Raw genomic sequence first — 12,500 nt, 5'->3', positions numbered from 1 at the left:
GATCGGTTCCAGATGGATGAGTGGAGCTTGGCGGATGAAATTCATCTGGCTATTGCCAGGTTAGTAGCCTACGACATGAGTTTAAAAAAAATGCATGCGAACTAAACTACATTTAATTCGCAATAATGTCACGTTTTTACATGGCATAGGTCTATATGCAGTTGTTTGATTGCACACATGTTTGCATTTTGCAAGGTCTATCAACACTTTTACATATTGCCTTCAGCCAAAGCAAGCCCTCAGGTCAGCTCACTTCACTTGATCAGTTCTTGGCTTAACGGTAGTGTCACACCTAAGTTAGCTAAACTGCTAGAATGAGCAACAAAAACAAGCATCTTTAGCAGGTCACTGGCCAGAGTGTTTGAGTTGCGAGAGCCGCTGCAGAGATTTCTTACAGAAAAAAAGTCACCGTTAGCGGCACATTTTAGTGATGAGGACTGGGTGTCAAAACTCGCTTACCTGTGTGACATATTCGGGTTCCTTAATGACCTCAACCTGTCACTCCAGGGGAGAATGACGACTGTCTTTAAACTGGCAGATAAAGTCGCTGCATTTAAAGCAAACTTGATTTGTGGGGACGACGAGTGGACCTGGGTGTATTTGATATGTTCCAAACAGTAGTGGGGGTTTTGGGAGAGACTGAGGCAGGGCCCGCGATTACCTTGTTGCGCTTTCAAATGAGTTTGAGCCCATCCTCCAAAGATCCACGGCAAACCAATGAGTGGGTCCGCAACCCATTTGTCAATATCCCTAATAGTCCTAACTTGTCAGCGAGGAGGAAGAGCAGTTGATCGAAATTGCAAATGACGGTGGTCTTAAGAGTGTGTATAAGGAAACCTCTCTGGCGGGTTTTTGGATCAAAACCAGAATATCCCGAGATAGCCGTAAAAGCGCTGAAAACGTTTCCCACCACGTATTACTGCACTGCCACTGCAGTAGCCTATATGTAGCCTTGGCACAAGCAAGCACACGTTTAACTCGAGAGGAAAATGCAGATTTCACTTACCAGATAAAGAAACCTCCAAATAGCCTACCGTACATAATACAGCGACTTTAGTTATTTGCACAGTATGTTTACATCGAAATTGACGTCCATGGTGTTATGGATTAATTTTGTCTGCGACGGAACATGCAACTTCTCTCTGGAACACCTTATCAGCTGAAGAGTAACCTACTGCATAGTGCGCGACAACCCCAAACCCTCGGATGCGCATTAGAACTTATTTCGGTAGGTCAGCACTTGTTCAGCGCAGGCTTTTCCCAAACTGGTGGTGCTTAAAATGCTATATAATACAACTGTGTTCAAAGCAGGATGAGGATAACCTAAGGTTGTATGTGTGTGAGCAGACAATAACTGCTTTGAAAATAGGCCATTTAACATTGTTTCAAATTACATCCCATTGAACTCATTCCATGTAGTCTACAGAAGGATTGCAATAATAATGATAATAATAACTCATGACTATATTGCAGAATTCAGTGTCAGTGCATCACCATGCATACTACTACTACTACTACTACTAGTACTAGTAGTAGTAGTAGTATAGTAGAAGGCAAGCAGTAGGCAGTGTGCTGTACATATCTATCAAACCACCTAGATGGTGAGGGTGGCGCAAAACAAGGTCAGGGAAGCCTTCATGCATTGTAGAATGTTTTGTGGTCAGAAAAAGTTTGAGAACTCATGCACAAGGTTATTGATTTGAAGGCCCGTTGAAACTACAATACATAGGTCTAAAAATTAGGTTTATTGTGTGTGTGACTGTTCAGTACTGTTCATATTGACATTTTAAAAGCAGACTTAAAAGTATCTCAAAAGTTACTTTCTCTAGTAACTAATTACTTTTGATATACTGTAATTGGTACGGTAATTCAATTACTTTTGAAAGAAGTAACTAGTAACTGTAACTAATTACTAATTTTCAGTAACTTGCCAAACACTGATCACGATATATTGAAACTGCAGTCTTGTTTATTACCGCTATGTATTTCAAACGATCACTGAAAGTATAATATTGGACACAATTACTGGATTGGTGAAGGGGAATAGCTTGAATAGCTTATGTATTATAGCCAAAGTCCGTTGTGAAATGGGCCAGCCCTCATTCATTCAACTCTGCTCAACTTTTTGCCGCTTGTCCTCCTTCAACTCGCTGCTGAAGGTCACATTTGACCATTTCTTGGAATCATACCAACGCCAGTGAATGAATAAGTCTGCACTGCTAACCTGTGGTAAAAAAGACTGGCATAACTACTATACTGTCATAGAAAACAATTTTTGTTGGTGGTGAAGAATGTGATTCCATTCTACAGAACCAAACGTAAGTTAGTGTCTCTTTCTAGTTATTCAAACAAAGTGTCCTTCAAGTTAGTGAGGTGCAGTGGTAGCCTGCTAGCTAGTAGCCTAACATCAGACCAGCATTGATCAACGTTGTCTTTGAGGGCTGCGTTTCATGAACCTAAGCTGATCGAAATGTCCTCCTGGGTTGCGGGAGATGATGACACACTGTGAGTTTCCACTTCTTGTCCCTGCTCTGCCCTTTTTTTTCTCTAAAGAAACTTCTAATATCCATTTGTCCTTCTGTACACTTATTTCGCTAAGGCTAGTTAGTAGAAGCACGAAACAGCAATGCGTAATAGCGTAGAGGAGAAGGTACTTGAAATTGCAACATTTTGCAACAAATGATTCTAAACCTGCCCAGATCACGTCAGATTTTCTTGCGCTGCTGTTACTGCACACAATGGACACAAAACACAAAAGTCTCTTCTACGGGGCTATTTATTTCATTCACGATTAGAGTTTTTGTTGTTGTTGTTGTTGACGGCCCATAGATCCGGGGCTATCCCCAGAGAATCCGGGGCTATAGCCCCGAATGCCCAGGTCTAACGACGCGCCTGCACGTCACACACACGTCACACACACATACACACACACATACACACACACACACACATATCAAACACATACACACACACACGTCACACACACACTCACACACACACTCACACATACAAACACGTCACACACATACATACACAACACACACACAATCACACACATAAAATCACAATCGCACACAATCCGACACAATCAGACAATCACTGACTCACTGGGGAGATATGAACTCCTCTCCTCAAAAACAAACAGGAGCCACATTCTTGGCACATAACGACTCACATGCACACTAATACAAATGCTGTACACACACACACACACACACACACACATTCACACATTTGCACGAATGCACAAACATACACACACACTCAAACTCTTATCCAGGCTCATCATGGCTGAAGTGTCAGTCATTAGGATCTTCACTGGTTCCCTCACAGCAGTAGGTAGGATGATGAGTGGGCGTTGAGAGAGACAGATAGAGAGAGACAGATAGAGAGAGACAGAGGGAGAGTGGAGGAGAGAGAGAGAGAGAGACAGAGAGGGAGAGGGAGAGAGAGAGAGAGAAAGAATCATGAACTTCGTTATCGAGCACAGTGTCCTAAGCAAAAGCCAAATTGGATTCCTACCACATTATAGAACATCAGATCATATCTTCACATTACAAACCCTAATTGACAAACATATGAACCAAAACAAATCAAAAGTATTTGCCTGCTTTGTAGACTTTGAAAAAGATTTCGATTAAATTTGGCATGAAGGTCTACTCTCGAAACGAATTGACATGGTGGAAATAAGCAAACCAGCTACTTCACTCAAGGGTGGGGGGAGAGAAGGGGAAGGGGAGAGAGAGAGAGAGAGAGAGAGAGAGAGAGAGAGAGAGAGAGAGAGAGAGAGAGAGAGAGAGAGAGAGAGAGAGAGAGAGAGAGAGAGAGAGAGAGAGAGAGAGAGAGAGAGAGAGAGAGAAGACATCAGCATGGTTATTTAGGGAGGCTGGTAAAAGAAGACTGAGAGAGAAAGAGAGAGGAAAGGAAATGTGGATGAAAGAGCTCCATTTCCCATCAGCCCTCGTTCTGTCGTCCAGATTGCGTTCTGTCAGGTGTGGTGGCCGCCGCTAATGTCGCCCGGTAGTGGTGGTGGGCAGCCCGAGAGAACAGTCGTCATGACTGCCCATCTGTGGTGAGAGAGAGGGGGGGGAGAGAGAGAGAGAAAGAGAGAGGGGGGAGAGAGAAAGAGAGTGTGGTGAGGAGGGAGAGAGAGAGAGCGAGAGAAAGAGAGAGGGTGGGAGGAGAGAGAGAGAGAGTGTGGTGAGGGGGGTCAGGTGTCGTGCCTGCTGCTAATGTCGCCCGGTGGTGGGGTGCCCGACAGGACTGTTGCCATGGCTGCCCATCTGTGGTGAGATCAGCCACCCTTGGCCAAGCAGAAGGGCCCCCCACCCTGACATGCCTCTCTCTCTCTCTCTCTCTCTCTCTCTCTCTTTCTCTTTCTCCCTCTCTTTCTCTCTCTCTGACCATAGGGGCAGTTTATTTCTCTATTCAGGCAGTTTTTAATGGAGCATTTATTGTTTTTAAGGTATGTTTTTGTTGCTAGCTCATTTCTCATATAACCTCCTCAAAGTCCTGTAGAGCGTAGATAACCGCACCAGTTGTGTGAGGTCTTCACTGTGTTGTTTTGTGCCTGGGGTTAGAAAACAGCGTGATGTTGATAAATATATCTGTAAAAACACATCAGGTAGTATTTACAACCTTTTACCAGTGGCAGCTCAGCTGTGCTCCTGTTGGTGGCTTGCAAGGCTTGGGCTGTATATTCCCCTGGTAGTTTTGGACAACAAAAAAAAGAGTATTCAAACCTGGATGGAATTTTACTCAAGGCCGAAATTTAAATGGATGTCTTATCGGAGGCTCAGGAATTTGAACCACTTTGACGCCAAAAATTGTTGTAATGGTGACGCCCCCGATGCATCGTGGGTAGCGGGATTGGAGTGTGGGGGTATAATGTCATTTAATGTAACACTTTGACGCCGGAAATGGACTTCCTGTCTAATCGTTTTACTTGGTGCACTATGCTGACGCAGTGGCACTTGTTAGTAGAAATCCATTCCATGTGTACAGTAGTTTCCCAGGTGTATGGTACGTGTGTGTTTCCTATTCCATGTGTACAGTAGTTTCCCAGGTGTATGGTACGTGTGTGTTTCCTACTCCATTCCCATTCTATTTACATGCATCATTTCTGGTCTGAAAGAGCATGGCAGGTAGCCATTGCAACCTTTTCAATAAGGAGACATCTCTCTGTCTACTGTCTTTGGTCTAAACAAAGACTTCAGACATACCCCTTTTCCACCAAGGCTGTTCAGGCGCTGGTTTGGAATCAGTGCCAAATCTCGAACCAGTTCTTCGGTTTTCAAATAAACCTGGCTCTGGGTCAGGAAAACAAGTTCCAACATGGTCTAGCGTCAGTGAGGCTACTCTGTTAAACCACCAGCCTACTTCTCATGCTCCCCCATTTAATTGTGAAGATTTGATTATTTTGTAATTTTTAATCTTTGATTCCTGTTTTATGCTCTATGACTCAACACACGTATTACGGTATGTGGTCTTGCAAAGCCTGTGGAAGTAACAGCAGGGATCGCTTTTGTTGATTTTCTGTCTTTAAAGGATTACCCCCTTATTTCACTGCCCTGTTGTTGTTGGTAAACCGCTTGGATACTCTTTCCCATAGGTATATATATCTATGGTCTTTTCCGATCCTGCTCCAACTTCTGTGTCAGTCGTCATAGAAATCGTTGCTGTCATGGAACATTCGACAGACTTTACAATGTGTTATGTTGTCCTGACGGCGAGTCATTTTGTGATCAATGAAAATCATTTGCATCCTGTCAGGTCTCCATAGCAACAAGTGTCCTGGCTTGGAGAACACACAACCTCAACACTCATGGAGCTTTGATGCTTTATCTGTATCTGTTGTTAGAGAACTTAAGGGCTGAGTGGTTGAAAAAAGGTCCACTCTCTCTCACACACACACACACACACACACACACACACACCCAGACAGGCAGAGAGTGTTAACGTTCCTGGTTGTGTGCTTGTGTTTTCCCCCCCCCCCAGACTCTTCCGGAGACGGCCATCTCCAGCTACGCCGCCTCGCTCAAGGAGAAGGGCTCGCTGGTGCCTGCCCTCTACAAGGTCATCCGCGAGAACTACAGCGATGTGGGTGCACTCCTGACCTCATAGGGCATCCATGGGGATGGGTCTCTCTTCCTCCTCTCCTCCATTCATCTCTCTCTCTCTCTCTCTCTCTCTGTGACTGATTTTTAAATGGTGAAACAACATTCTGTACCACTGGTTTGCCTTGTGTGGGGGATTGAGTAATTGATCCATAGTATGGTTCAATTAAAGGGATTTTTAAAGTCAAAAGTCTCTCTCTCTCTCTCTCTCTCTCTCTCTCTCTCTCTCTCTGGTGTGGCGCTGGTGTAGATGTTCCATTTCTAGGTGTAGATCAGAGACGGTTCTAAAGGATCTTTGTGTAGATCATAGACTGTATGTTCTATATATATACAGTCTATGATGTAGATGTGTGACACACACACACACACACACACACACACACACACACACACACACACAGTCTTACATGATTCCCACAGAGACATTCTGTACTGATTGTAATCAGCCTTAGCAGTCATATGAATAAGTAACCAATCTGTCTCCTTTTCTCCCTCTTATCTCGCTCTCTCTTTCTCTCTCTCTCTCTTTCTCTCTTTTTCAATCACTCACTCACTCTCCGATGCACACATACACACGCACTCACGCGCACACACACACACACACACACACACACACACACACGCATAGACACACCATCTGACTTTCTCTGTGTTTCCTCTCGCCCCCCCTGCTCCTCTGTAGTGTCTGGAGCCCGTGTGTCACCAGCTGTTTGAGTTCTACCGTAGCGGTGAGCCTCGTCTCCAGCGCTTCACGCTGCAGTTCCTGCCCGAGCTGCTCTGGAGCTACCTGTCCGTCACCGCCGGACGAGACCCGCACTGCTCCGGCTGCATCGAGGCCCTGCTGCTCGGCATCTACAACCTGGTCAGTCGGCCCGCCGGCCTGTCTGTCTGTCTGTCTGTCTGCCTGCCTGCCTGCCTGCCTGCCTGCCTGCCTGCAGTCATAGAGTACAGGACACACACATTAACTCACTGACTAAATCAACACACACTTGTCCTTATCTGCACAGCTTCCTTGAACTCTCCTTGTCACTCAGGCTCAGCGACTCTCTGTTTTAGTTTTTCTCTTGTTACTTTCTGTTTGACAGACACACTGTTTTGTTGTTTTGTTGTTTTCTAGACTGTTTGACAGACCCCGTGATGACACAAACAGGCAGCCTATCTATTGATCAGTGTGTCTTCGGCGTTTCTTAATTTAGTCCTGTCTGTGGACAAGACCAATGCCACCTCTGGGTGTGTCTGAGTGTGTTTTCACCACCTTTTCAAACGGACGCTAAGTCGAAACAGCGCTGTCTGACAAGCCCAATGGTGTGACTCGCAAATTAGCTTTGAATGTGCTTTTGTTTGTGTAAACTGACTGCTGTTCTAGCCTTAAGTGCTAAATGGCTGTCTCAATTTGCATTCACAATAGGATCATGTGGCTGTCAGACCTTGTTAAGCCTTTTCGTTTAGTCTTCCTGAGCCTGTTCTTTTCAAAGACACATCACTTTTGCACACTCCTGATGGCATGGCCCTGCTATAAAAGGACACACTTGGCTGCGGAGTTATTCCGGGCTGCAGTGTGATTTATAATATGACTGATGTGTTGTGATGGTGACGCCCCCGATGCATCGTGGGAGTGGAGTGTGGGGGTATACTGTGATGCATCGTGGGTAGTGGGAGTGGAGTGTGGGGGTATAATGTGATGCATCGTGGGTAGTGGGAGTGGAGTGTGGGGGTATAATGTGATGCATCGTGGGTAGTGGGGTGGAGTGTGGGTATAATGATGCATCGGGGTATAAGTGTGATGCATGTGATGCATCGTGGGTAGTGGGAGTGGGTGTGGGGGTATAATGTGATGCATCGTGGGTAGTGGGAGTGGAGTGTGGGGGTATAATGTGATGCATCGTGGGTAGTGGGAGTGGAGTGTGGGGGTATAATGTGATGCATCGTGCGTAGTGGGAGTGGAGTGTGGGGGTATAATGTGATGCATCGTGGGTAGTGGGGGTGTAATGTGATGCATCGTGGGTAGTGGGGGTATAATGTGATGCATCGTGGGTAGTGGGGGTATAATGTGGCTGAACGGAACACCACTTAGAATAGCAGAGTAGGGCCTTTGCCAAATGTGTGTGTGTGTGTGTGTGTGTGTGTGTGTGTGTGTGTGTGTGTGTGTGTGTGTGTGCGTGTGTGCGTGTGCATTGTTTGTATTGTTAGTGTGTATGTGCGTGTGTGTGTGCATTGTTTGTATTGTTAGTGTGTGTGTGCGTGTGTGCGTGTGTGTGTGTGTGCGTGTATGTGCGTGTGTGTGTGTGTGTGTGTGTGTGCGTGCGTCTGCATGAAGGGCACAGGGAGTGGTCAGTGTGCCAGCCAGGCATCAGCTGCTGGGAAATTGACTGTGCCTGTAGGACACACAAGGCCAGTGTTAAGCTGTCAGAAAGAGCCAAGCCATGTGTGTTTGAGTGAGAGATTGTTTGTTTTGTGTGTGTGTGTGTGTGTGTGTCAATGCTATTTGTGTGTATATGTGCTTTTTGTATGTGTGCTTTTTTGTGTGTGACTGAGAGATATAAAGCAAGAGGAATGCTAAGGCATTGCCTAAGGCACAAATATACTGTAGGCATACACACAAACACACAATCCACACACACATCCGCACACACACACACACACACAATCCACACACACATCCGCACACACACACACACACCACAAACACACAATCCACACACACAATCACACACACACACACACACACACACACACACATCCGCACACACACACACACGCACACACACACATCCACACACACAATCCGCACACACACACACACACACACATCCGCACACACACACACACACACACACACACACATCCGCACATACAAACATCCAGCTTCTGTCAGTTCATATTTGCGTTTTGTTGGGCTTGTCGTGAGCCAGCCCTTGGTGTCTTCCCCCATAGGCAGGCAAAAGAACCAGCACAGACCGCTTCTGTCTTCAGCAAACATGCTCTGCCCAAGTCAACACTGGTCATGACATGTGAAAGTGCTCTAAGGCGCAGTGAAGGGGGAAATGAGTCTCTCGGGGGATGGAGTGTGTGTGTGTGTGTGTGTGTCTGTGTGTGTGTGTGTAACCCCATGGTCTGCGGGCAGTTCTCCCTGTGGAACATCCTACAGCTGCTCAGGTGCGTGCGTGCGTGCTTGGTGCGTGCGTGCGTGTGTGTGTGTTTTTGGGGGAAGATGCTGAAAGTGCTGTGTCCAAGGCCAGTCTTAGTCTCATGTTTCTGCACTGATGATCATCGTCAGGTTTTTTTTTTGCGCTGATGACTTTGTTTTTTACATGAGGGGTCAGTGGTATGTGGAACACTCTGCATGCGGCACATGCATCACATTCCATCTTTACTGCAAGCACTTGCCAATGCCCACACACACACACACACACACACACACACACACACACACACACACACACTGCAACACAAACGTATGCAGACACAACCTCAAGGGCATCCTGAGTGTGTGGCAAAGGCACCAAGTTTCTCTCTCTCTCTCTCTCTCTCTCTCTCTGAGTCATACACACACACGCATACCCACACACACACACTCAAATGTTGTATATAGATGTTGTTTGTAGTACCTTCACCTCTGCAAACAACTACTTCCACCACCATGCACCGTGCACTAGATTAGTGTTCATTTCCTCATAGTAGCACATCAGTTGTGGTGAAGCCCTGTTCGCTCTCCCTCGGCGATGACACTCACATGTTTACGCATCGTCTTGTCTTGCAGGAAATAGTGGACAAGGACGGCCAGAGCAAAGTGTTAACGTTCACTGTCCCTTCTCTCTCTAAACCGTCAGTATACCATGAGGTGAGAACTCACTCTAGACTCCTTCTGTATGCTGCTGCAAAACCAGCCTGCACAATATGGTACACTTTTTTTTTTTATTGACATATTGTTTACTACTTTATTTATTTACTTACTTATTTATTTATTTAATGATTGATTGATTGTGTTGCTGTTGTTATTGTCGAATTGTCATCTTTTTCATCTTTGCTTTGTAAAAGGGAGTTTTTAAATGGTGATTGCTGTTGTCCCTCCCACAGCCCTCCACGATTGGCTCTTTGGCCTTAACAGAAGGTGCATTAGCCAACCACGGACTGAGTAGGGTTGTTTACAGTGGACCCTATCTTCAGAGAGAAACGTTTACAGCACAGAACAGGTTTGTGTGTGTGTGTGTGTGTGTAGGGAGGAGTAGAGGGGGGCGGGGGGTTAAGGAGAAGTATAAAATATTCAACACATCCTTCCAAATGCTTTCATTAGGCATATGAAATATTCATGTGTGAAGCCTACCTCATGGTGATGATGGGTGTGTTATTATTTTGCTTTTTGTGTGTGTCTGCTCATTTTGTTGTCTCTTCTCTTGATTGTGTGTGTGTGTGTGTGTGTGTGTGTAGGTTTGAGGTGCTGACGTTCCTGCTCCTGTGTTATAATGCTGCTCTCAGCTACATGTCCACCACCTCGTTGCAGTCCCTCTGCCAGCTCAGCTCACGGTGAGGAGAACTCACACACACACACACAGACACACACACCGACTCACACATACATGTGTCAAGACATTCTGACATTCTGCTATCAAGAACATCTGACACACACAACACCAAACTCAAAGGCTCACAGTTACAGCCATTCACACACACACACACACACACACACACACACACACACACACACGGCAACACAACACACACACGGCCACACACAACTCCATAATATAATTCTCCTGTCACTCCAGACAGGGAAAGGAGACAGGCTGTATAAATTCAAAAGAGTGATGCCGCGACTCAACTGACAAGCCAAGCATGCTGAAACCATAACCCAGAAACACACACATCACACACACACACACATCACACACACTGTCCTGCATATCCAAGAGGAAATGGCACCTCTGCACCAAGAAATGACATGAAAGTGGAAATAATAACATGGATAGATAGATAGATAGATAGATAGATAGATAGATAGATAGATAGATAGATACTTTATTGATCCCCAAGGGGAAATTCAAGATTGAATGATGACATGACATGATGGAAGCTTAAGTAGTAGTAGGACTCACTATGAAAGTACTGCCTGTCTGTTTGAGGCTAGATGCAGAGTAGCCAATATAGTCTTAATCAAAGCAGACGTTGTAGTCAGTATAAGCTTAAATGTGGAGTGCAGGGCTTAAACTGTTCAGCCACACTGCTGGAATGATCTTACTTTAAGCCCCTTGTAAGTAGTAAAAGCATTATTGCATTTGAATTTGAGGCAAAATGCCTACTAAAAACAGCACAAACTTAATCACAGAGTCAAGGTCATCGAGGAAGCTGAAATTAGCTCTGAAGATAAAACTCGTAATAATATTTGCCAGAAATGTCCAGCTTAGCTTCCTCCTTCCACTTTCTGCTCCCTTGCTAGCCTTGCTAAGTGCTAATGACTCCACTGTTTGGTGTTTGAGCACATTGTTAGCATCAGCGTTGTGTTAGCCCCACCTGGCCCTAGACCATTAGCGTAGCCCATATGGCAGCTAGCCGCGTGGTAGCGGTGGAGGTGGTGAGCCTGTGGGGTTTTGGATGTGCCAGGAGAGTGCAAGTCACCACTATGCCCTGATCCGCTTTAGCACCGCTGATCTGTCGAGTGAACAAGCGGCCAACCGACCTTCGCTCACATGACCGTCCCGGGGTTGTGCCGGTGGATTGGTCACTTCCTGTGCGTGTGATTAGCTCGGCTTAGCGCCGCCACACCACCCCCTCAACGCTCAGCCACGATTACACCTGACACAGAGCCCAGCGCCACTTAAGGCTGGCTCTGCAAAACCGGCCCGACCTGCCTCAGAATTACAGATGGAACTGAAAAGAGCGGATATACTGTAGGGGTGACTTGCCCCCATGTGTGGCACTGCCTAATGTGGGGATATAGGGGTGAGTTGCCCCCATGTGTGGCACTGCCTAATGTGGGAATATAGGGGTGAGTTGCCCCCATGTGGCACTGCCTAATGTGGGGATATAGGGGTGAGTTGCCCCCATGTAGGGAACTGCCTAATGAATTGCCCCCATGTGTGGCACTGCCTAATGTGGGGATATAGGGGTGAGTTGCCCCCATGTGTGGCACTGCCTAATGTGGGGATATAGGGGTGAGTTGCCCCCATGTAGGGCACTGCCTAATGTGGGGATATAGGGGTGAGTTGCCCCTTTGTAGGGCACTGCCTAATGTGGGGATATAGGGGGAGTTGCCCCATGTAGGGGAACTGCCTAATGAATTGCCCCATGGTGGCACTGCCTAATGTGGGGATAGGGGATGCACCCATGGGGAACTGCCTAATGAATTGCCCCCATGTGTGGCACTGCCCCAATGTGGGGATATAGGGG

At 46.2% G+C, this 12,500-nt stretch overlaps 1 protein-coding gene across 1 annotated transcript in view; it reads left to right on the top strand.

Annotated features, from left to right (window-relative positions):
• fam126a (family with sequence similarity 126 member A) overlaps window positions 1-12,500 on the top strand; it is a 51,043-nt gene that overhangs the window by 24,028 nt on the left and 14,515 nt on the right. The window contains 5 exon segments of the mRNA XM_048229414.1: window positions 5,998-6,099; window positions 6,799-6,978; window positions 9,877-9,957; window positions 10,194-10,309; window positions 10,545-10,640. Of these exon segments, the coding sequence (XP_048085371.1) occupies window positions 5,998-6,099; window positions 6,799-6,978; window positions 9,877-9,957; window positions 10,194-10,309; window positions 10,545-10,640 (575 nt within the window).

The sequence above is a fragment of the Alosa alosa genome, chromosome 20 (assembly GCF_017589495.1).
Source record: "Alosa alosa isolate M-15738 ecotype Scorff River chromosome 20, AALO_Geno_1.1, whole genome shotgun sequence".
Lineage (NCBI taxonomy): Eukaryota > Metazoa > Chordata > Actinopteri > Clupeiformes > Clupeidae > Alosa > Alosa alosa.
The sequence above is the reverse complement of the archived record's forward strand: the minus strand, read 5'-3'. Positions and strand labels throughout refer to the sequence as shown.